General features: G+C 49.0%; 1 protein-coding gene across 3 annotated transcripts in view; it reads left to right on the forward strand.

The window, feature by feature from the left end:
- Positions 1-25,647, forward strand: part of MELK (maternal embryonic leucine zipper kinase) — a 711,420-nt gene that overhangs the window by 390,720 nt on the left and 295,053 nt on the right. For all 3 annotated transcript variants that reach the window (XM_069630471.1, XM_069630473.1, XM_069630472.1), the window contains exon 11: positions 9,319-9,405. In XM_069630471.1, coding sequence (XP_069486572.1) covers positions 9,319-9,405 — 87 coding nt within the window. The remainder of the gene's footprint in view (positions 1-9,318; positions 9,406-25,647) is intronic.

Here is a 25,647-nt window from a genome sequence, read left to right on the forward strand (position 1 = left end):
AGGAAGACGAGGATGGTGAGGAAGGGCGTCCTTCCCTTCCGGCGCAGCCGGGTCCTAGGCCTCAGGATGGCGCAGCGGCCATTTTGTCGGCCATCCAGTCCTTATGCTCTGAGATGAGGACGAGATTCCCATGGCCCAGGCCGGAGGACCCACAGCCGGGCCCGTCGGGAAGTCCTCAAAACAAACGACGGAGGACCCAACCCTCTCCTCCGCTCGCCCCCGTAAGGCCTGCAGTTCCCTCCTCGTCCTCCCACGAGTCGGGAGATGACGGTGCGTTAGGCTCGACGACGGGTTCTGAGGGCTACGGCGACGACGGGTTCTGAGGGCTGCGACGACGACGGAGCGGGACTCCCGTCGCACGGGCTGCGCCGCCCGACGAGATTGGCTCATTCCACGCCATGATCGCCAGGGCGTCCGAATTGTTCCAGCTCTGTCCGGAGGAGCAGAGAAAGGAAGGTTTCCTCTATCCGCGCCCGGAGGCCAAGAGGAAGTCGGTCATCGCGGTGCCCCTAATGGATGACATCTGGGAGGAGGGCCTGTCGGTTCTCAAGAACCCCTCCACGGCACCAGCCAAACGGGACCGGTACGAGAAGAAGTACCGGGTCCCCGAAACTGCTCCCCTGTGCCTCAGGGCCCAGCCAACGCCAGACTCGGTCGTCTCGGCGGCGGCGAAGAAGAAAGCGGCGGGGTCAGGAGCCTCGACGTCGAATTCCCCGCCGGACGGCGAGGGAAAGAAGTTGGACGCCATGGGGCGGCGGGTCATTTCGTCGGCGGCGACGACGATCAAAGCGGCCAACGCCCTGGCGATCGTGGCCCGTTACGACAGGGAGCTCTGGTTTAAGCTGGGCCCCATATTGGACTTCCTGCCGGACGACAAGAGGTCCGAGGCCCTGGAAATACTGCAAGAGGGCGAGGTGGCGTCGGACCACGCCATAACGGTGGCAACTGATATTGCCGATACCAGGTTCCGCCAGCTGGGCAAAGGGGTTTGCCTACGACGACGGGGTTGGCTCCGGGCGACCGACTTCCGTCAGGAGGTCCAGACCAGGGTGTTGGACATGCCGTTCGACGGCAGCAACTTGTTCGGGAAGGCGGTGGACGAATCCCTCCAAGCCATAAAAGCGGAGACTGCCCGCGCCCTAGGAACCCTGCAGCAACGACGGCCCTTTCGGAGCTCCGGAGGCAGACAGGGTGCCTCCAAAGGATCCAGCGGTGGCTGGCCGTCCTACTGCCAGGCGGCACGCTCCTCGTCTCAGGAGGCCTACAGGGGTCGCGGCAAGCACGGTGCGCCTCGCCGCCGTCGGCAAGGTGGCCAGGGCGGCAAGGCCACCTCCTCCAAGCAGGACTGAACCGGCCGTGGTCTCGGGCCCCCACCGAAGCACCCTGGTGGGAGGCCGGCTGACGAACTTCGTCGGCGCGTGGAAATCCATCTCCACCGACCGTTGGGTGCTGGATACCCTGGCAAGAGGACACTCTATCGAATTCCTGAAGAAGTGCCCTCACGTTCCACCTGTGGCCAGGAAGGAGAATCACGTCCCGCAACTGCTGTTGGAAGTAATGGTGATGCTCAGGAAAGGCGCCATAGAACTTGTCCCGATGAGGCTCCAGGGCCCTGGGGTATACTCAAGGTACTTCCTCGTCAGGAAAAAGACGGGCGGCTGGCGCCCCATCCTGGACCTTCGTCGTCTGAACAAATACATCAGATCACAGAAGTTCAGGATGGTCACCCTCCAGCACGTACTGGGGCAGCTGGAGGAAGGCGACTTTCTATCGTCGTTGGACCTGGAGGATGCATACTTCCACCTTCCCATACTCAAAAGTCACCGAAAGTTCCTCAGGTTCGTCGTCCAGGGACGGCACTACCAATTCAGAGCACTGCCGTTCGGATTGAAGTCGGCCCGCAGGGTCTTTACCAAGTGCCTAGCACCAGTGGCGGTGCGGCTGCGCCTGCAGGGGATTCACGTCTACCCCTACCTGGACGACTGGCTCATCTGCTCAAGAACGAGGGAACTCGCCGTCGAACACACTGCGAGGACCGTCCAGCTACTCACAGACCTGGGATTCGCCATAAACTACCCAAAGTCCCACCTGGTGCCATCGCAGGTGGACTTGTTTCTGGGAGCGAAGCTCGATACAGTGAGACGCCTGGCGGCCCCGTCGGGAGAACGGACGGACACCATTCTAGGCAAAGTCCAGCGCCTGCTTGCCACGGACGTGGCCAGGGTGAGGTCCATCAAGTCCCTCCTGGGGATGATGTCCTCTTGCATCTACAGGATCCCCCTCAACGAGGTGTTCCGGCGGGCGATTCAGTGGTGGGGCGTTCGAGCGCACCTCACGGCGGGCAAGGACTTTCAGACACCTGGTGCGCCTCTGCAGACTACGGATGCGCCCTCTTCAAGAATTTCTCGATGCCCGTTGGACGTAGGCGACGGGCACCTTCGAAGACCAGCGTACCAGGTGACGACGGACGCCTCCCTGGAAGGTTGGGGCACCCACACTGGAGTTCTCCACTCAAGAGGCCTCTGGCTCCCGGAGGAGAGGCTTCTGCACATCAACGTCCTGGAACTCCGAGCCGTGTTCTGGGCTCTCAAATCGTTCCTCCCGTCGCTCAAGGGCAAGGTGGTGCGGATCTTCACGGACAACACCACGACGATGTTTTACATACGGAAGCAGGGAGGCACCAGATCCCCAGCCCTATCCAAGGAGGCACAGGATCTGTGGCACTGGGCGGTCGCCCAGGGGATGTTCCTGGTTCCCTTCCACCTGGCAGGAGAAAGCAACACCATCGCCGACTCGCTCAGCAGGGAGCTGCGCATGTGTCACGAGTGGGAACTGCGCCAGGATCAGGTGGATCGACTCTTCCGGCGATGGGGCAAAACCCAAATCGACCTGTTCGCAACAGCGACGAACTCGAAGTGCAAGAGGTTCGCCAGCAGGTTTCCCCAGCCGAGAAGCATGGGCGATGCGTTCTCGTTCCCCTGGGATGGCCTATACCTGTATGCGTTCCCTCCATTGCCACTGCTGATCCGGCTCATCAACCAGCTCAAGAGGTCACGGTGCAGGATGATCCTCGTCGCACCTGCGTGGCCGAGGCAGATATGGTTCCCGGACCTTCTGGAATTGTCGGCGTCCCCGTCAATCAAGCTGCCAGTGGACGCGGACCTTCTCTCCAGAGAAGCAGGTGCCATCTTCCACCACGACCCGAAGTCGCTGAACTTGCAGGCCTGGCTCCTGCAGCGTTAGAGTTTGGAGGTTACGACATACCGGCCGACTGCAGAGAGGTTCTTGCAAAGGCCAGGGCGTCCTCAACTCTTAAATGCTACGGACACAAATGGAAGAGATTCTCTGTCTGGTGCCACGCACAGAAGATTAACCCTCTACGGCTTAAGGCTCCCCAAGTACTGCCGTACCTACTGACGCTGGCCAAAGCTGGACTGGCGCGCGCGTCCATCAAGATTCATCTTGCTGCGATCTCCCGATACACCAGAACCACGGGGTGGACGTCTTTGTGGTCTCATCGTCTGGTGAAAGAGTTCATGAAGGGACTGTTCAGATCGTTCCCGCCGGTGAAGGCTCCGGCCCCGGCGTGGGAGCTCGACGTGGTGCTGACCAAGCTCATGGGACCTCCATTCGAGCCTCTGCTGAAGTTCTTGTCGTGGAAAACAGTGTTTCTTGTGGCCATCACCTCCGCACGACGGGTGGGAGAGATCCAGGCCCTTTCCTGCAAGGCCCCGTACTTGACTTTTCACGACACAAGGGTAGTGCTCAGGACGCACCCCTCCTTCATGCCCAAGGTGCCGTCGGACTTCCACCTCAACGAACCCTTGGTGTTGCCTGTTTTCTTCCCGTCGCCTTCGTCGCCGGCTGAAAGGACTTTGCACTCGCTGGATGTGGCTAGAGCGCTGAAGTTCTACGTGGACCGCACGAAGTGTTTTCGGAAGACGTCACAACTCTTTGTGAACTTTGGACCTGTCAATCGGGAGAAGGCGCTCTCGAAGGCTTCCATTTCCAGGTGGCTCTCCGGCTGTATCATGTACTGTCATCGGTTGGCAAACCGACCGCTGCCTGGCCGTCCGAGAGCCCATTCCACCAGAGCGATCGCAGCTACCACGGCGTTCCTATCTGGTGTGCCCTTGCTGGACATCTGCAGGGCTGCTACGTGGAGGTCGACGCACACCTTCACGAAATTCTACTGCGTCGATCGGGATTCCAGGGTCGGCCAAGCAGTGCTGCGCAACCTGTTCGCCTAAGGTGAGCCTGGTGAGGAGGTAAGAATTGCTTAATGTTGAGTTTGATGTAATGCTTAATGTTGAGCCTTTGCCACCTCCCGTGGTTGTGCATGTGTGTACTGCTATGTATTCTTTATTCATGAGCATGTGAATCCATGCCAGACCCCATGCTGGAGAAGGAACAAGTTACTTACCTGTAACTGTTGTACTCCAGCATGGGTCTGGCATGGATTCACATGCGAACCCTCCCGCCTACCCCTCTGCGGCTCTTCACTTGGTCATACTGCCACTTCACGTGCTACCAAATCTGAAGATGGCTGCCAGAGGCGGGGCTTAGGTAGAGGGCAGTCATTGGCTGTGGTCAGTATGACGCAGAGATCAGTGATTGGTTACTACTACGAAAGACAGATCAGAAACGAAACTGATACTGATTTTTTTCTTTACCGAGGATTCCCAGCCTGACGACGGGGAATATTCATGAGCATGTGAATCCATGCCAGACCCATGCTGGAGAACAACAGTTACAGGTAAGTAACTTGTTCCTTACTTGGGATGCGTGAGTTCTGGATACAATAGCCCACGGCTACTGCCTTCCCTTCCTAAAACGGCCTCACGACAATCCACCGAGGGCTCTTTGAAGCTTCCAGATCCACTCCTTGTGCAGGAAATCTTGACCCTGCTGGAGAAAGGTGCTACAGAACTGGTGCCTGTTGCGGAGAGGAACAACGGATGGTATTCCCCCATATTTTTATTCCAAAGAAAGACTGGGGATTGAGACCCATCTTGGACTTGCATTGGTTGAACAAACTCCTCAGGAAGGACAAGTTCAAGATGGTCACCATTTCACGGGTCCTCCAGGCCCTTCAACTTCAGGATTGGTTGGTGTCGCTGGACCTACAGGATGCTTACTTTCATGTGCTGATTCTCCAAAGCACACAGTACCTGTGCTTTGCGGCTGGCTTCTCGCACTTTCAGCTTCGGGTCCTGCCATTTGGATTGACCTCCGCCCTGAGGGTCTTCACCAAGCTAATGGTGGTGGTGGCAGCGTATCTCGGACGAGGGGGGGATTCACGTCTACCCCGACCTGGACGACTGGCTGATCTGTGCGAGTTCTCCCAAGCAAGCCTTGGATCATCTCAGCCTCACTTGCTGCTTCCTCCAAAAGCTGGGCTTCTGCCTCAATTTCAAGAAGTTGCATCTGACACCTTCCCAACAGCTCCAGTACATTAGGCTGTGTTGGACACGTCCTTGGGAAAGTGCTCGCCTCCCAAGGTGAGGGCTCATCACTTTGTATAGATGGATACATTTCAACATGCCCAGCGGCTCCCGGCTTTCGAATTCTTAAGGTTGCTCTGCCTCATGGCATCCTGCATTGTCCTGATGCCAGAGGCCAGACTGAGTATGAGATCCCTGCAATGGGTTCTAAAAATGCAGTGGTCATAATTCTCAGGCAAGATGTCGTATCCCGTTCAGATTCCACTCTCGGTCTCTCAGGATCTTCTGTGGTTGGCCAATGAGGGGAATCTGATGAAGGGGGAGCAGTTTTGGCAACCGTGGCCGGAGGTGACAGTAGTGACTAACGCTTCCCTCACAGGATGGGGAGCCCATGCTGACGATCTGACCGCCCGCGGTCGTTGGTCTCCGGAGTCCAAACTCCACATCAACCTGTTAGAGCTGAAGGCTTTTCTGCCGTCTGTGTGGGGGAAGGTTGTCCTGATCATGACGGACAACGCAGTGGCCATGCATTACCTCAACAAAAAAAGGGGCGGGGGTGGGTCACTCCCGTTGTGCAGAGAGGCAATGCAGCTCTGGGCAATCCAGCAAGGAATATCACTCATCGGTACATCTGGCCCGAGAGGAGAATGCGGACGCTCTGAGCAGGCAGAGCACGGTCTCACGAGTGGGAGTTGGCTCAGAAGTCCTTCTGGAGATCTTCGACCTTTCGGGAACCCCGCAAGTGGATCTGTTTGCAACCAGTGCCTACCGGAAGTGCGAGAGATTCTGCTCAAGGGAATTTCCTCCGAGAGGAGCCTTAGACGCATTTGTCGTGCATTGGTCATTTCTACTTCCGTAGGAGTTTCCTCCTGTCCCGTCATTCCTCAGGTTCTTTCGGATCCTACCTGAGCCTCATTGCTCCGGAATGGGCCAGGAGAGTGTGGTACCCGGACCATCTGGAATTGTCCATCTGCCCTCCACGCCGGCTCCCCCACCGAGAGGATCCGCTCTCGCGGGGGGGTCGAGGGTTCTCCATCCAGAGGTCAAGACTCTCAACCTTCACGCTTGGTTTCTGAAAGGTTAAGATGTAAGGATTGGGACCTCCTGGATGACGTGATGAAGGTGTTGCTTTTGGCTAGGCGGCCAGCAACCAAATCCCTGTACCGTTGGCGCAAGTTTTGCGCCTGGTGCAGAGGACACAGTGTTGAGTTCCATTCCAATGGTTCTTTCTTGCTTTCATTGGCCCACGGGGCTACAAGTGGGTACCACTAAAAAGTTACCTGGTGGTGCGGTCTATTTGCAAGCGCTTGTCTGAAGAGTGTTCTTATTTTAAGATGCCTTTTATTTCCTAATTTCTAAAAGGGCTCACAAATGTGTTCCCGCCGTCCCCCTTTCAGGTGCCAGTTTGGGATCTGATTTCGGTCCAGAAATTCCTGATGGGTGCTCCGTTTGAACCTCTGCACTCTTGTCCTTTGAGACTGTTGTCTTGCAAGACAGTTTTCTTGGTTGCAGTTACAGCTGCTCGCAGAGTGAGTGAATTGCAGGCACTTTTATCTAAGCCACACTTTACTGTGTTCCACGCGGATAGGGTTGTACTAATGGTGCGTCCATCCTTTCTAACTAAGGTAGTGTCTGAGTTTCATCTGAGCCAGAAAATGGTACTTCCTGCTTTCTATCCTCCCCCTCATCCTGGTAAGGAAGAGGAGAGACTTCATAGGTTGGACCCTAGGAAAGCTTTGAGCTTTTATATCTCTTGGATGTCCAGGGTCAGAGTGGATGAACAACTCTTTGTGGGGTACGCTGGACACCGATTGGGCCAGGCTGTTAACAAACAGACCATGTCCAAGTGGATTATCCTCACCATTACTGGATGTTACAGATTGGCGGGCAAGGGCCCTCCTGACGGGTTCCGTGCTCCCTCCCCTAGGGGTGTGACTACTTCCACGTCCCTGCAGCGGGTGGTCCCTATTAGGAATATTTGTGATGCAACAACGTGGGCTTTGTCAAACATTTGTCAAACATGACTCCCTGGATATGCTCCATAGTCAGGATATGGTCTTTGGTAAAGCGGTACTTTATTCTGCCATCTGATTGGGGATTCTAAATTCTTCTCCCTCCTCCATTCTTTGGTACTGCTTTGGGAGTCTGTCAAAGATGTGGAATACGTTGGAGGACACAATCCATTCGAAGAACCAGTTCTTTACCAACTGGTAACGTTCTTTCGACTGGATGTTCCTCAAATGTATTCCACATCCCCCGCCCAGCTGCCCCTCTGGAGAATTTCCTATGCTATTGCAGCTTGCGTTCTCTCAAGGCTATGAGCAGTCAAGCAGGCATTGTGTACGAGCATGTCACACATGCTGGAGGAAAAAATTATAAACTGAGGCTACGGGCGCCATCCGTCCTATTTATAACATCTGGTGACGCTGCCCTCGACGGAGGCCTTCGAGGGACATCGACTCGACGCAGGAAGCCCTCTGCCGAAAAATTTCTGAAGCGGCACTGCTTTACATGTCAAAGATGTGGAATACGTTGGAGGAACATCCAGTTGAAAGAAAGTTACCAGTTGGTAAGTAACTTGTTCTTCCATGGATTCTTCTAGCACAGATTACTCATCAACCTGTCTTCCTTCCCTGCTTCCTAAGGGCGAGTGAACAGTTGTGTATGCAATTTACCCAGTTGGCCACGATTTTGCTTGACGTGTAAAAATAAACACACACATGAAAAGAGAAGTAGACATGGTTTTGTTGGTTCCTCAAAAGGACAACTTTTTCTATTTTGTGTTTCTATGGCCTGGGAACCAATTCCCTTGGCTGTTGAGTAAGGGGGTCAGGTGAGTGGGGAACTGAAGTGGGTGTAGGCTTGTTGGAGCCCAGAGGTGTCGTTGTCCTTGAGCCACAGAGCGGCTCTGAAAAACTTGACAGAAGAGCAGGCGCTGCAGGGACATCAACCAAGATGAGGAATCTGTGGGAGAAGAATCCATAGAACGAACATTACTAGTAAGTAATGTCTCCAATCAGTGTGGCAGGTGCCCTGTCAGTGCCACCCTGCACCCACGAACACATTAAGAGCTCTCAAACCTCCCACACTACTGCACTGTCAAGCTGGTGGCCTATTTAGAGCTTTCCTTAATTTTTGGCGCACTGATAGCTAGGAGCTCTGCCTCTGCATTACTGGTGTCACTATGAGCAGATTCTGCAATCGGCAACTTGTGCCACTCGCAACCTTTTCCAGGACATCAGCGCCTTATTTGCTGGGACGGATCGGCACATGGCACTTGCATGTTGGAACGAGAGTGCATCCTCCTGGTCCCTTGGCTATGCACCTGTAGCCGTACTTTGAAATGTCTTTGTCTATTGTTTCCGGTTTGCTTTAATTCAATTGTTAGTTTGGTGTTAGTTTAACAGTGTGTCTGGTTAGAGATGTTTCTCCAACTAAATTCATTACGTCCTTATTAATTAAAATCCCCCAATGACTTCCAACGGTCGGTAGATCAGTCTTCATGACGTGGCGGTCTGGAAGAAATAAATAGGCATGAGTAGTCAAATTGTTTTGTACCATGTATGGTCGAAGATGATAGAAAAAATGAGGCGGAGAATTGGAAGTGTTTGCTTAACCTTTATTGTTGCTCCCCTCCCGTCGTCTTCCAAAAACAGTTACCTGTGTCCGGGTATGGCGTGCCACTGGTACCAAATACGCTTAGGCTGCCAAGCAACACATTTTTGCACAAGGTAAATGGAAGTGCAAAAAAAACCGCGTTTTGTGAAAAGTATTTCTTGACCAGCATTTCCAATTGTTGTGCCAAGCTTTGTTGATGACAAAATGCCATATGTAGGTCCAGACGATTCTTAATCTTGAATTCTTATTTCTTCAGCTGGACCATCTTGATGAAGACTGCATCACAGAACTTGCCGTATTCAACAAATGCAGCAGGCAAAGCATGACGGATTTAATTTGCAGGGTATGATTTGTATTTGTGTGTATTTACGAACTGACTTTTGCTTAGGATTAATGGATATTCATGTTGCAGTACGATTTCCATATTCGCACCCCTTTCACCCATGTGTTGCTCCCCTCAGCGATGGCAATTGTATTTTAATTCAAAGTAGTTCTGAACCTTCATGACTGCAAAAACACTACAATTTTAAGTGAACCTCTCTAGTCCAGTTACAAAGGTCACGTATTCCCATATTGTCTTTCTGTAAGCACTTGCGACAATGTGTGTCTCGCAATGAGATGGCTGCCAAGGTTCATAGTGTGGTCAAGTGGCGAATCCACCGAATTCTAACAATTTTCTTGGAGCAAATTTGTCAGTTGGTCCTCTAAGGCCGCATCTTGCTGCAGCTGTGCGAAGTGCACTTTGAGGCATCCGGCGTTTAGTGTAAGGGCCTATAGCATGGTTCACATTTACCTTTCAGTTTCAAATAACTTTGTGCAATTCATCATTTTCGAAAGCTTTTTGATATGAAGTCTGCTTAAAATGGCTTACTTCATCAATATGGGACCTGATGGAACAGGAACTAGAAATGCCCGAAATCGCACAAAGCATCAACTGAGAAGCTTGTACTGGACTCAGATTTCGTGCTGTTTCAATCATATTCTTAACCACCAGACTTCACCTCACCTATTAAAAGTTTAGCAAAGCCACTGGAATAGCATCCCACCATTAAACAAATGGATTTAATTTTAACCTGTGCGGGGTGCAGTGAATGATGCAACACTCCATCGACCAAGTTACATACTCCGCACGAGTCCATCCCTAAATTGTGTCCCGTTTTCACTCTACAGTATGGCACTCCATTCAACCACTCGTTTCTGGCTATAGCACGTGTCATGGGTGGCCATGTTTTAGCGTGGGCTCGAGGGTCACTTGTCCGTTGCCCTTACTCCCATGCCCCACCTTCCAAAACATGTGCAATTTCAATATCCACAAATCAACGACTCTAAAAAGTACACAATATGCTATGAACCCAACCATTGGACAATATTGGAAAAGAGTCCAAATCCAGCACAGTTCCGGGTTTTAAAAAAAATAACTGTTCATTGGCTTGATGAGAACCACACATTCAACAATTACAGAACCCCCGATGTTCCCAATACATTACTGTTCTTTGCCAGCCGGTGCACACCCATAAAAGCACCCATCACGTGATTGGCAACACATCCTTCCTTACCCACAGCGCATCAGGCTCCCCACACCGCCAACCCTTAACCCATTAGCATTACAACTTAATCATGCATCTCCCAATGTCTCGACGTTTTCCACTGGCCTACGGGCCTGTCAAATAAAATATTCCTTGTATGGACCCATATGTCCCTGGGTCTAGCATACGGCTGTACCACTCCATTTTCCATTTCATTACAGTAAACCATGTCATCATTCTATCGTTGTATAGTAGGTGAATTGGGCCTACCACACACCATAGCAACACTCATTTTAGCCACTAATAACAATAGTCCGCCCAGCCTCTTTGCCGGACTGGCAATCTGTCATGTAAGCTCCAATAAAGCCACCACAGGATCCTGTACCACACTCTCCCCGATAATATCACTGAGTATCAAAAAAAGCCTCACAATATTGCAACACCGGAGGGCAGGTCCAAGCTACATGCATGAAATCTGCTGATATTCTTGCACATCTAACACATTCATCTGTAGTGTCTGGGGGAAAATGTGAAACTGCTGTGGTGCATAAAAAAATGATTCAAATATTTAAAATTGGACCGCTTAAATCGACTGATTGCCATTTTCCTCTTTTGCAAGCAACAATAGTCCCATACCTGTATGGACACACACCCCATAATGAGAGCTCTCATTTCTCCCGTGAAGACACTGCCCCGTCCCCCCTCTAGCCTCCTGCATTCTGCCATAAAGATTGGAAACCACTCTATTCATGTCAGCTCCTCCTATCGTTTTGTCCAAGATGGGAGCTGCCATTGAATCTTGTGGAAAGGTGGTTAACAGCCCCTCAGGCAATCCCTTAATCTGGAATAAAAAAAACGGATCTAGAGACTTAATAGTTCCCTTATTACACAGACCCTCCACGTCAGAAAAAGTAAGTCCGGGAAGACATTCCGAAAACAGGCAATACCAAGTTGTTTCATATATCGTACATATCACAACCCCGGGATGCAAGTAAAAAAATAACCATGATTTGTGGTCAGAATAAAGTTTCACCCTTCCACTTCTCAATTCGAGCCCAAGACCTACAAATCAATTCCTCCAGGTTCTCCACCTTCAATACTTTGGCAGGGGACTTCTATATCACTGCACGCAGTAGAAAGGGCGCTGCCAGTGCCCGTTCTATCTCCACATGTCTCCTGTCTGCTCCTTCCTCAAACCAGTGCAACGGAAACCTGCCTGAGCTGCATCGTAGTAAATCTCAATCTGGCAGTGCCAGATCCCAGCTTATCTAATGGATCTGTCTGCTTCTTCCAGGACATTCGCACTTGCTTATTCGCCCAAATCAAGACGCCACCGATTTCACCTCCTGAAAATACGCCTTGGGCAATGCCAGCAAAACATTCAGGAACACAAATATCTAGGGAGCAAAGACCATCTTCATTAGAGAAATCCTTCCGTATAGACTGAGCAGCAAACTCACCTACCTGTCCACCACCTTTCGAGTGTGTTCCAGTACTGCAGCATAATTACGCTGATGAAGCACCCCTGGGTCCCTTGCTCTATCCACACCCAGACAGAGTATAAGCCCCATGCCACTGGAATCCAAAACCATAGTTAAACTGTCTACTGTGAGCGGAAAACCCCCTGACTTTGTTAAATTAATCCTTAACCCTGAGAAATCCCAGAATCTCAGCACCTTGTTCATTATCAAATTGATTTACAGTTCCATAAAATAAAGTACCATATGGTCTGCATACAGGGAAATCGCCACCTTGTGATTACATATCTGTATCCCCCTTTTGTATATGCTCCTCCCGGATTATCCCAGGAAGCTGCACAATCGCCACAGCAAACGATGGCGACAAGGGACATCCCTGTTTGTGCCCCTACACATTAGGACAGCCAATGTAAGTTGACCATTCACCTGAATGCGCGCAACTGGCCTAGTGTACATGAGGCCAGAGAGACAAACTGATCGGCCATTCCCACCCTGCATAAAACCGTGAAAAAGAAAGGGCCATTCAACAGTCGGATGCCTTTACGGCTTCCAATAGTGCCACCACTCTGTCCTCCTATCGAACCACTGACATCAACCCAAACTTTCTCCTTGAACCATAGGACGTTGACCGCCTGGTATAAATCCAGACTGGTCAGACCCTACAAATTTCCACATTAAAGGCACAAAGCGAGATTGGGTGGTAAAATGAACACATTTGCCTCCTGCCCAGGCTTTGAGTATCGTCAGCACTGCCTCCCTCATTGTTTTCGGCAGTTGTCCCTTCTGGTGTGCCTGCTGGTATACCCCCAGGAGATGCGGTGCTAGTTTCACACTAATATGTTACCTAAATTCAGCTATAAAGCCATCAGGACCCAGAGCCTTCCCAGCCGTAAGATCTTTAATCGCCTCCAATACTTCAGTCTCTAACAGGACAGCACAGGCACTCCAACTCCTCGTCCGTACACCAATAAAGTGCCATCCAATCTACAAAGATGCTGATTTCCAGTTGCGAAACCTGCTTTTTTGAGAAGTATAGTAGAGTATAAAAATCACAATTCTCTGTCAACATCTGCATGATGCGACCCCCTCTGTCCGTCCTTAACAGCCAAGATCTGTCCTTGGCATTGCCGTCTTGGCTGCTCTCGCTAGCAGCTTGCTTGCACGCAGTCCCTCCCAGTACTGTCGGATTGCTACTATCCCGGAAAGAATTTCACTTCCCTCTGTGTGAACTCCTTAAATGTATCCACCTCCTATGTTAATTCCTTGTGCTTAACCGGGTCAGCACCATCCCCGGCATCTGCGTATACATTTTGAAGGCATGGCTCCCTCTTCGTAAGCCATTTCCGTAATTAACACTCTGGAATCCCTAAAAAGACAACCCCCTCGCACCAGACATTTAAAGGCTTCGGAACACCTCGTCCATCAAGACCTCATTCTTCATCCTACCACCCAGTTGCCCTGATTATCCAACCCTGTCACTACTGGTGAATGAACCGATAGGCTTCGTGCTAGTGTCAGGACCTCAGATACCCCACCGGCCATCCCCTCGGAGACCAAGAAATAGTGCAATCTAGAAGTGGATTGATGATCTGTGGGGAGTACAAAAGTTATAGCCCTTTTCCACCCAGGCCCTCCCTTCCCCCGTGCCTCACCCTCCAAATATCTAGTTGCTTCCATACCCAACACATTTCTTGTAACTTGGCAGTCGACTTCATGGGCAGTCGCAGTTGCTCCCTGTTCAAAGTCGGTTCCAACACTGCAGTGAAGTCCCCCGCCCATAGGATCACCCTAGTGTTATTCCCTTCAAGCTGCCGTGACATCCACTCTGTGTCCACTGCATCCTGTATAAGGCCATTGTAATTTAGCAATTTCGCCTCCTGTCTATGCAGGCTTCCCACCACCACTAGTGCCCGCCCCTCCTGATCCTTAATTACCTTTGTTAGACGAAAGCCTACAATGCCTCGTATAAGAATGCAGCCCCCCCCGGAATAAATGGAATCAGGAAAAATATCAATGGCAACCCCATCCTTGGCCAAACTTTGCCTCTCCATTGGGGTCAGATGGCTTTCCTGAAGGGAATGCTATATCTTAGTGAGGAAGGGTTCTGCCACAAATAACTTTCTTAACAGACTCCAATTATGCCAATGCATTTCGGAATGTAAATTCTTTCATCAGGGCAAGTCTGAACAACATCATCATACAATATATATGAAAGTAACAAAGTAATAAGTATAAGGCCATGGTAATTATGTGGAACATGCGTGCAGATATTAGCATCCATTTACATAGCATTTATAAGTCAATGGGGACCAAAGAGTCCTTTGAGGCATTTTTCGAATATCTAAACAGCATTGACCAAAGGATACAATTCACTAAAGAAACTTCATACGACGCCATAACATTCCTAGATGTCCAGGTCAGAAAGCAAGCTAACAGTTACAGTACTTCACTGTTTCGGAAAACCACTGATCGCAATAACCTCTTGCATCGCCTCAGCTTTCACCAGCCAAGTTTGCTCAAAAACCTGCCATACAGTCAATTACTACGGGTAAAGAAGATAGTGAGTGACCCTGAGGACTGTAAAATGCAACAGATGGAGATGAAGGAGAATTTTCTGGCCCGTGGATACAAGCAGGATGAGCTTGATTTAGCATCTGACAAAGTCAATGCCCTGTCACGAGAGACTCTATTATCAGTACAGAACCCTAAGGGTAAGAGGGAGTTGAAGTCACCAGTATACGTTTCAAAGTTTTCAACACAAAGCAATAAAATCAAGAAAACCATCATGAAACACTGGGAGATATTCAAAAATGACGTCAGAGTACAGAATCTGTTTAATGAAAAATCAGTTTTTGCATATCAACGCAGTAGGAACCTAAGGGACGAATTGGTGCAAACAAAACCAGCAAGAAAAGGACTCACAACCCAACATACTGGTACATTCCCTTGCCTACATTGTGTGAATTGTAACTTTGTGATTAAAGGCAACATCATCAACCATCCGAGAACAGGCCAGAAGATTCTGCTGAAGACGTTTGGGAACTGTGACGGTAGTAACATCATTTATGGGATCAAGTGCCCATGTGGGAAATTCTATGTTGGACAGTCAACAAGAACAGCCAAACTTAGATGGGGGGAGCATCGGTCCTGTATCCGGAATGCAAACACCAATTCAGCTGTGGCACGCCATTGGGTGGCTAATGGACATAATGTGACACAGATAAGATTTGTGATTTTGGAAGTACTTACCAAGAACAGTCCTCATGAGTATCTAAGTCAACGTTTAAATCGCAGGGAAACGTATTGGATAGACAGGCTTGGCAGCTTGGTACCTAATGGACTAAATGAGATTAATTTTCATTGTTTTCTGATTGTATGTTATTTTTTGCTTAAATGGACCTGTTTGAAATTACATTGATGCACTAGTGGCACCAAGACTTGCATAACACCATCATCAATATGAACTGACGAGTATTGTTGGTATTCTGAACTGTTACGGACTATGTGGATTTAGAACCCTCCCCATGAGTGCGATTTGCATGCTGCATATCCTGGATTTTTATCCAGGACCCAAGGTGCCGTCTAGATGACGACACCATTGGCAGCATCTATCTTTGTGATTTTTGATTTAATGCGTGATGTGAATTATTGACATAGCTATATTCTGTTCTGTCTCTCTTATATGTGCTACTATCCATTTTCTGTAATTTTGGCATCTAGTATTTCCTTACTTTCCATGATTTTCTAAGAATTTTATTTTCTAAATGGGTTCATTGCATTTACTATGAACCCATGAGGCTCTTTAAATAGTTTATTCCTGTTCATTCCTGTTTATTCAAGCCTACAAGCTTGCTTACAACGTTTCTGGTTTCAAGTATTTTTTCACTTTCTATGATTTTCTCTTAAATTCTATTTTTTCCTTAATAGATTTACATTAACATTAATGAGCCCATTAAGCTCCACAAATAGTTTAAACCTCTGTATTCAAGCACTCTGGCTTGATTGCAGCCTCAACACTTTTGATTACGCCCTCGAGTGAGGAGCCGCGATCACGTGTCGTATTTAACTCGGTTGCCAAGCAACCCTCCAATGCAGCGCGACCAGTCTGCTATCGGCAGACACAGAGAAAACAGCTCTGGAACACTCTGTGACGGTAAGCTTATTCTTACCACGAACGGTGCTAATTGCAACACTGTGAACCTCGTGAGATTCTAAAACGGATTACATCTATCTTCACAGAGATCGCTCCACATTGGGCTCGGGGAGCGGTTCGTTTTATGACGATCACTGCCCCGTAGTTGAATTGCCACATCATATTTTCTGTATTCAGGTAATATATTACATTCTGTTTATATGGCTATAATTTATATAGGCAGGACTTTTCACTGACTGATTGCGTTTATTCTCTTTTTATTTTTCGGTACACCTTCTACATACATAATCTCTGGGTATGTGTTTTATTGTATTTTATTTTATCTGACTTATAAATGCTATGTAAATGGATGCTAATATCTGCACGCATGTTCCACATAATTACCATGGCCTTATACTTATTACTTTTACTTTCATATATATTGTATGATGATGTTGTTCAGACTTGCCCTGATGAAGGAATTTACATTCCGAAATGCATTGGCATAATTGGAGTCTGTTAAAGTTATTTGTGGCAGAACCCTTCCTCACTAAGAATCATTAGTGACTACTCATTATCTTTTACATATGAACCTAAATTGGAGTGATAAAAAATCATTATTGGAAAATAACACTACTTTGGAGTTTTTTCTAATTAACTTTTTTCTATACTAGTGTTTTTTTCAACATTGCAACTAATTAAAACCCAGATTGGGATTCAGAGAGCGGCTGTATGACTGGGTATTGTACCTAGTCTTTTGCCTCTACTGTTATTTTTTGACTTGGGTGTCTCCAAGTCTTTTACAGCCGGCTCCTGCACATGATAAATTATCCTGCTATTGAAAACTATACATCAGAGATTTCATTTACCAAGATTTAAGGACATTAAGGAGATTAATATTCCAGTGGTGCCCACTCATTTTTGCTTCCTGGGAATGCTATATCTACCTGATGACATTTCATGTATAGCAATACCTTACACGACTTAGATGGACAATTCGAACCCCAAATATTCCACATCATACTTCTAAGCACTCTAGCCATGATTATATATATATATCTTATATTCTTCTTCAAGCAGTGCATCACGTGCGTGCAACGCCCATAATCTCCCCATATAACACTTTGAGCTCACCAATCGAGTGAGGGTGACTCCCCCTGCCCCCGAACCACTGTGCCACCCAACAACCAACCCACCTCCCCGACATCTCCCCCACTGGCAACCGCAACACTCCACTTATCCCCGCCTCCTACCAACTTCAACAAACGGTAGCTCCCGCATTGACGTACTGATGTGCCCAGCTGCTTTGGCTCTTCAAGTTAGTTACCCTCTCGCTCCAACCTACATAATCAGTATCATTAGCGGATAGTCCACTTGCAGGCTTCAGAGATCTACCCACCCCTGTTATTCCCCCTGCCCCTCGGTACTCTGGGCAGTGATTCCAAGTAAGTATTTACTTCAGGGGCATGGAAGAACAATGCACACCCCCTCATGCTCCACTCTGTTTGGTGAAAAGCATAGCCTATTTCATGCCCCACTCCTGCAGCCTTTTGTTTGCCTGAAATTTATTGGAGAAATCGGTAGAGAGTCTTAATAGTGTGCCCTTTATATAGCAGTGACCCCTTCTCCCTGGCATTTTGTAGTCCGTCCGAATACCTCAACATATGTGCCATAGGCCTGGGCGGGGCTCCCGGTACTGGCTTCCTTCCACTGGATATCCAATGTGTCCCTTCCACTATGAAGACTCCTGAGCAGTCCTCATTACCAAGCGCCTCTAGTAAAATAGATTGACCCCGGGGTTTCATAGCTTGCCGGGCCACTGCCTCGGTCACACATACTATTCTCAGGTTTTCTTCTAGACCTCGACTCTGTCCTTGTCCGCCAATTCCTTGAGTGCTCTCTTGAGTTGCACAATCTGCCATGTTGCTGCTGTAGATTCATCGTCCACCGTAGACACACCCCCTCAACCTCATCCAGCTTCTCCCTGTGCTTATCCAAGTGCACCTACATGTGCTACACTTTGCATGCAAGTGTCGATTTCCGCATCCAATGACTGTATACTGGCCAGTAGTTGGTTAAACATACCTTTTGATGCCATTGAATGCACCACTGGGATCAAGGGGCTGAGGCTGAGATCTCCCCACCAGGGGGGTCTGCCACCGTCTTTGGTTTCTTCATCGCTGCAGGGGTTCAAAATGCAACTTAGATTGTTCCCTTCTTTATATGACTTGGCCATAATGACACTGTGGCACCTGTGAGGGTGAGGGGTGTAGAGGGCCCACACCTCCCGTTTCGGAGGCTCACAATATTATCACACTTACTGGGCAGCTGGATGATACTGGACTGTCTCGCTGCTCACTAGCCGCACTTACCACTGTTCTCCGTGCCACACCCTATGGCTACCCCAGAGTGTCTCACACTGGGTCCCAGCCAAACTGCAGTGCATTCCACTGTGCTCATGTGCCACCACTGCACTTTGCGTGGCACAAGGGCACCTGGTGCTGTAATCTGACTCAAGATCTAACCTTGGTACTCACCCAGGTCAGCCCTTGCCCAACCTCACCCTAGTCATTGTCCAGCTTGTGGCAGGAGTATCTGCCGGTCCTTTGGATTTCCTGGTATACAGATACACTTGTCCTGACTTGCACTGCCTTCTCAACACTTTACTGCAAGCACTAGTCCAAGCAACCCAGACACCCTCTGGTGTTTCACTGCTCACCTCAGCCCATGTTTTCACCTCATACACCCACTCAGTAGATGTGAGCACCCCAACACATTGACACCAATCCTTCCTCCAGGGTGGCAGGATGTCTGAGCATACGCCAGTCCGTTTTCTGTTTGCTATTCCTCATTCTATCAGGGAAAATCCTCAGCACCACAGCCACCTCCAATGTTGCAAGGGCACACCCCCCCCTACACCGCCAGCAGCCTGCAAACAAAGTTTGATCAAATTTGCATGGAGCACAATGCCTCCTCACCATGCTCGTTGGGTATAATACAGTGCAGCATCTCTCCACTAATTCTCTGTCGCCACTTTAATTTTTTTTACATTTGTAGAGCACACTACAGCCCAAAGGCATTGAGGCGCTGTTGCATGAAATTGTACATGGGCATGATTCGTGGTTACATTGGAGGCCGCAACAAGTAGAGTTTCTTGGTTACAGATAAATTTAGTAGCAAAAAGGTCATTGCAACAGTGGCGAACAGTGAAAGCATATTTAATTTTGGCAAATACATTTTTAGGAGGGTTTCAAAGTCAGAGGTGCTGAACATCCGGCCACAATACGGCGAGATGTGGGGAATGGGGACAGGTGCAGGATCATATACGTCACACAAATAGCCTTGTTTTAATAGCTTTGAGGAAGGCTAAGTGGGAGTCAATAATCCTAGGGTGCGTGGCTAGAGCGTTCGTGTGATGCAGCCATAGCTGGGAAGCTGGTGCTGCCTGCATGCACTCTCTGGGTCTTCAGCGTGGAGCTCATGTTAGTGTAGGCCATTCTCATAGGCCTGGAAGAAGTTGGCTTCAATATACTGTGGACCAAGTAAGGGGGGTGCCAAGTCATGGAGGCATTGATGCGTGAGAGAGGGTTTTAAAGACAATTCTTTGACGGGAAGCCAGTGGACCTGCCTCCTTACCTCAGATGTGGTCCTTCTTGGAGTACCTGTGGCGGCCTTCAGGGCATTGTTTTGAACCTTTTGAAGTTTAGCAATGTTTTTGCCAGAGGTCTCTACAAGGAGGGCATTGTAGTAATCCAGCCTTGATCCGATAGTTGCCCTAGCAATAGTGAGGCAGTTCCGTAGGAAGGGTCTTGCTGCATTAAGCAATTTAGAGTAGTAAACTGAAGAGGATGCAATAGCATTGACCTGCCGGTTCATAGCCAGATTGGAGACCAGATAGACGCCCAGGGTCTTGACTGTTTGGGACACAGATGGGTATATTATCAATGGTGTAAAGGAGCTGTTTTGTTTGTCCAGGTTGCCCAGAATGGTCGGTGAACCAATTAACAGAAGTTCAGCTTTCTCGCTGTTAAGGTATAACCAGTTTTCTGCCCTGCGGGTTTAGATTGTAGAGTGGATAGTTAAGGGTGTTCATGTTGGCCTTATAATCTGTGAGGGGATAAGCACCTGGGTGCTATCAGCATAGTTTGTGTATGAGATGCCCAGTGTGTCCAGAATGTTGAATAGAGGCTTAGTGAACAGGCTATAAAGGGTAGGCGCAATGCAAGAACCCTGGGGGACTCCACAATTGATGTGACTTGGAGTGGCACAGGCAGTCCGAGAATACTTTTGTGGCCCTTTCCTGTAGAAACGAGGTGATCCAAGCACAAGCCTTCGGGGAGAAGTTGACCGCTATGGAGAGATGGTGGCACAGTGTGTTGGGATCCACCAGATCAAATGCCTCCGATAAATCAAGGAGCAGGAGTAGTGCTGGTTTGCCTGCATCTCTGTCGTCCATTTGATTTTTCAGGTCTACGAGGGCTGAAGGCCCAGAAGACGGTTGTCTTCAACGAATTTTTGGCCTTGCAGGTTGGCTGCTTTGTCCGGTATTTTTAGTAAAAAGGACAGTGGTACTGGGCCTATAGTTTGCCGGCACCATTGGCGTCAAGGGAGGGTTTCTTGAGGAGTGGGCGTACCCAAGCTTCCTTAAGGCCAGTTGGGACATGGCCAGACTGGAAGAATGCATTAATAAATGCTGTCAGAAAGGGTGTAAGGTAGGAGCACAGTCTTTAATGAGTTGAGCCGGACATACGTCACCTTTGCAGTTGGACGGTTTAATGGATCTGAGGGTGGTGATGACTTCATATTGAATCATGTCGAAGAGCCGGGATGCATTGGCTTTGGTAGCCATGAGCGGCTTGCTGTGCTGGTTGACTATTAGGTAAGTCGGCGCTTTTTGGTGGGCTAGTATTTTAATTTGCAACATATTCAGCTTGTCGAGCGTGGCCGATTGAATGTTGTTGCACCAGTTTTCATCCTTCAATAGAGTGTAAGGTGGGGTGGAGGGATTTTCCAGCTCTCTGAAGATGGTGAACATTTTGCATTAGCAATCCTTGTATTAAGAGCCGTCTTTGGCCCTGATTATACCCGATTTATAGTCTTTGGAGATAGCTCTAAAGGCCATCTTAGAGGCATCATTGGGGTTAGTTTTCCAGACTGAAGGGCCGCTATCTTCTTGGAACGTAGTTCAAGCAGCTCCTGAGAGAACCAGGCATTAGAGCGCTTAGCTTTCTTTGCTTTCCTGAGAGTGAGAGGAGCAATGGCATCAACGGCTTGGGTGATGGCCAGTTTAAAAGCACTAGCGAGAATGTCGGGGGTCCTTGGGCGGGGGGGGGGGGGAGGGAGAGGGGGCTGGAGAGCAGGCACCTAAAGGAAGGGTGTGATCTTTTCCGAGGTAAGTTGATGTGAGCTTCTTGTGAGTGCCGCAGGAAGTGGGATCACATGCCTGGGGGTGGGGGGGGGGTCCTTTATTGGTGTTAAGGTCAAATTGAATGTAATGGTGGTTAGACCATGGAATGGGGGTGTTTTTCGTAATTGGAACAGAACAATTATGGTGGGTGACCCAATCCAGCGAACAACCTTTAATGTGGAAAGAGAATGCTTTGAACACACCCTATTACTGCGCCAAATGGTTGCAACTAGTTTGACTAATTAGTTTTATTGGTGGCCCTTTGTGATAACATGTGTTTCGGCATTTTATTTTTCAAAATATTTTTATTTGCATTTCTTTAAACATGTACATCGGGACACAACATTGTCCCCTCCAACCCCCCTCCCCACATCCCTCCCTCCCACTGGTTTTAACGTCTTTGCATTGTCCCTGCAACCCTTTGGTGCGTTTATCTTAGTCAGTGAACATATCAAGAATCCGGATGTTGTGGGGGCACCATTGCAGCATGTAATCGCTTTGCAGGAAGTCTATGGCATCTCCCCAATCTGTGGCGAACTGCTGTCTGTCTCCTTGAATATTATATGTGATCTTCTCCATTGCTACATAGGTCCAAATCCTGTGTCGCCACTCCTGTGCGATTGGAGGGGACTTTTGTTTCCATTTTTGTGCTATGGCTAGCCACGCTGCAATGAGGAATCCCGTAAAGTTCAGTTTTTGTGTCTTTGTGAAGGACTTGTCTCGGGGGGGCCCACATGCCCCACACAACCATATTTCTTCTCCTAGGTTGGCAGCACCCTTGAAGATTTCCTGCATCTGAGTTTTCACCCCCCTCCCTCCTCCCCCGTATTGCTGCAGTTCTTTACAGTCCCACCATATGTCTCCAACTTCCCATGGAATCACAAACCCTCCAGCATTGCCCTTGTGGTGTTGGGAACATTTTGTGGATGCTCTCCGGCGTATAGTGCCATTGAATCATCACTTTGGTCCAGGCTTCCCTCCTTTGTATCGCCCTTGTCCATTTCGGGATTATTTGCCAAAGGTAAATCCATTGATCCCTCGTTATTTGTTTCCCTAGTGTTTCCCACTTTTTCATGTACTGCCAGGTGATGTTTTCTTCTTGGGCGTTTAAGAACTTGTAAAGAGAGGAGACAAATTTCTTTTCACCCGTTTGGGTCATCATATGTGTCTCGAATGGGGTGAGGTCCCTTGTCAGTGCCTTTGTTGTTCTTGGTGTTGTGAGCCAATGGTGGAGCTGCTCGTACTGGTATCTGTCCCTATCCGTGAGGCCCAGCAGTTCCTTGCATTCGATGAAGGTTCTGATCTGATGTCCCTCCTGCAGATCTCCCACTTTTGTACAGTCCGCTTCATGCCATTTTTTAAAAGATCCTTTTACCATTCCTGTGGGCGGGGGGGTCTGTGTTATCTAAAATTGGTATAAACGGTGCGGGATCCCTCGTGAGGGTTTCCTTCTTAGTTGCTCTTTTCCATACTTCCATGATGGTACTCATGACTTTGCTTAGTTTGATGTTTTGATGTCTATGTTCTGGTTTCCTCCATAGGAGGTGGCGCAGATTTGATCTTGCGACTGCTCTATCCTGTGCCTCCCACCATTTCTCTGAGTCTGAGATCCATTCATGTATGACCCAGAGTTGTGCTGCCTCGTAGTACTTAAAGTGGGGGAGCGCCATATCCCCCTCTGGTTTATGTGCTGTGAGCGCCTGTTGCGATAATCTCGGTGTTTTGTTTTGCCATATGTATTTGGTGATTGTTTTGGAGAGTGTCTTAAAGAATGTCGGTGAAATTCGGATAGGGAGGGCCTGGAAATAGTACAACAGTCTGGGTAGGATCGTCATCTTGATGACCGTTATTCTGCCCCACCATGAGATTGTCAGCGGGTTCCATCTGTTTAAGTCGTTTTTTACATCTTCTAAGAGTTTGGGGTAGTTCCCTGTGTAGAGATTTTTGATGTTAACGTTACTCCCAGATATCTCACTCCTTCTTTGGCCGTTTGTAGTTGAAGGTCTTTAGTCGTCTTGTATATTTCATCTTTGTCTCCTGCCAGGGCCATTACCGAGGTTTTCTGCTTATTTATTTTCAGCCCTGAGATCTTCCCATAGCTGTCTATCAGCTGGATGAGGAGGGGGAGCGTGTTGCTTGGGTCAGCCACGGTCATCAGCATATGGTTTGCATAAGCCGCTGTCTTGTGCATATGTCCTCCCATTTCTATGCCCCTTACGTCTGGGGCCGCTCTGATTTTTGCTAGGAGTGGTTCTAGGAAGATTGCGTATAGAAGGGGTGACGGGAAGCATCCTTGTTTTGTGCCCCTTCCTATTTTGATGTGCTCCCATAGTTCCCCGTTGACTGCAATCCTGGCCATCGGTGAGTTGTAATTGGCCCGAATCATGTTTTATGAAGTCATGTCCCATGCCCATTTTCCATAGTGTTGCAAATAGTATTGTCCATTCAACCCGGTCGAATGCTTTTTCGGCGTCTAACGAGATTATTGCCGAGGGGATTTCCATGATTCCTGTCCTCTATGAGGTAAACAATTCGTCTGATATTGTCATGGGTTTTCCTGTTTGGGAAGAAGCCAGATTGTTCTTGGTGGATTAGTTTGGGGAGCAGGGGTGCTAGTCTGTTGGCGAGGACCTTTGTATAGAGTTTGGCATCGACATTGATTAGGGCAATTGGGCGGCATGAGCCCGGTTTTTCTGGATCCTTCCCCTTTTTGTGGAATACTAGTATCTTTGCTTCGTTCATGGACGCGGCGATGTTTTTCATAGTTTTGAAGGTGTTGAATAGAGTGGTTAGATAGGGGGTTAAGATTTCTGCGTATGTTTTATAGAACACGGCGGTGAAGCCATCTGGGCCCGGTGCTTTATTCTTCGGGAGGTCCCGTATTGCCTTCGCCACCTCCTTTGTTGTGATCGTTTCGTCGAGAGCCTCTTTTTCTGATATTGATACTGTTGGGAGAGTTATCTCTGTTAGGAATGCCTCCTGTGCCTCTTTGCTCGGGCGTTGAGAGGTGTATAGGGTCTGGTAGAAATCTTGGAATATTTCTTTGATGTCTCGTCTGTGTTTTCTTCGTAGCTTGTCCATCTATCGGAGTTTTCACGGTTTGATCTTGCCGTCTGCCTTTTAATTGTGCTCTTGTTGTGGGCTGATGAGGCTTTCTTGGTGGTTGAAATCTCATGTAAAGAGTCACAATCCCTGGACTTGTAGTTAACTTGTATTGGAATGATGTTAGAACTTCTTTTGAAATGATAATGTCACGATGCCCGCTCCCGGGGAGCCGGCTCAGGCCCTGCGTCCCCGAAAGCGGACATCGAGTCCCCGGGGAAGGTCCCAGCAACCCCTTATTAGGGGCCCTTTGGACAGCGTCCTGGCGCCTATGGCGCCAGGCTCATAGAAAACGTCAGTCCTGGCGCCATAGGCGCCAGGCTCATTATGAAAGTGTTTGGGTGCACCTACCTGATGCAGACCATGCTGCAGAACCCCGGCCTTCTTGAGGCCTGAAAGGAACTACTTTACCTGTGGGACTCATTTACCACCCGGGCATGGTCGGGGAGGGATACATACCTGATTGGAGGAAGGATACATTCTAGGAACTTCTTCCAAGGCTATTTAAACCACACCCGATCAGCCACACGTGCTTCGCGTTGTTCTGCATCTAGCAGCTGGACGCTCACCGTGTCTGCTCCTGCATCTTGACTTCTTCCACACCTGCCAGCATCCTGAATCACCTGCAAAGGAAGGGAACAAGAGAACAGAAGAAGGAAAAGGCCTCACAGGCTAAATCTGCATCCCAGAGACATTTCGACGACAATCCTGAAAAGGAAGACATTTATTTTTAAAAGCACATCGCATCGATCGCTGCAGCGCTGCATTCTACTCACCTTTACAGGGCGCCTCTATGTTCAGCACCGACCATCCGGATTCGCAGTCGCGCCCCCGCGCCTAGGGAGAAAAAGACAAGAACCAAAGGTAAGGCAAAAGGGAAGCTAAAACTCCATGTCAAGACTTACCTGTTGGGTCATTCCCTTTTCATTTCGGGTCCGCG

The sequence above is a fragment of the Ambystoma mexicanum genome, chromosome 6q (genome assembly GCF_040938575.1).
Source record: "Ambystoma mexicanum isolate Mex_15411 chromosome 6q, UKY_AmexF1_1, whole genome shotgun sequence".
In the NCBI taxonomy this organism is placed as follows: domain Eukaryota; kingdom Metazoa; phylum Chordata; class Amphibia; order Caudata; family Ambystomatidae; genus Ambystoma; species Ambystoma mexicanum.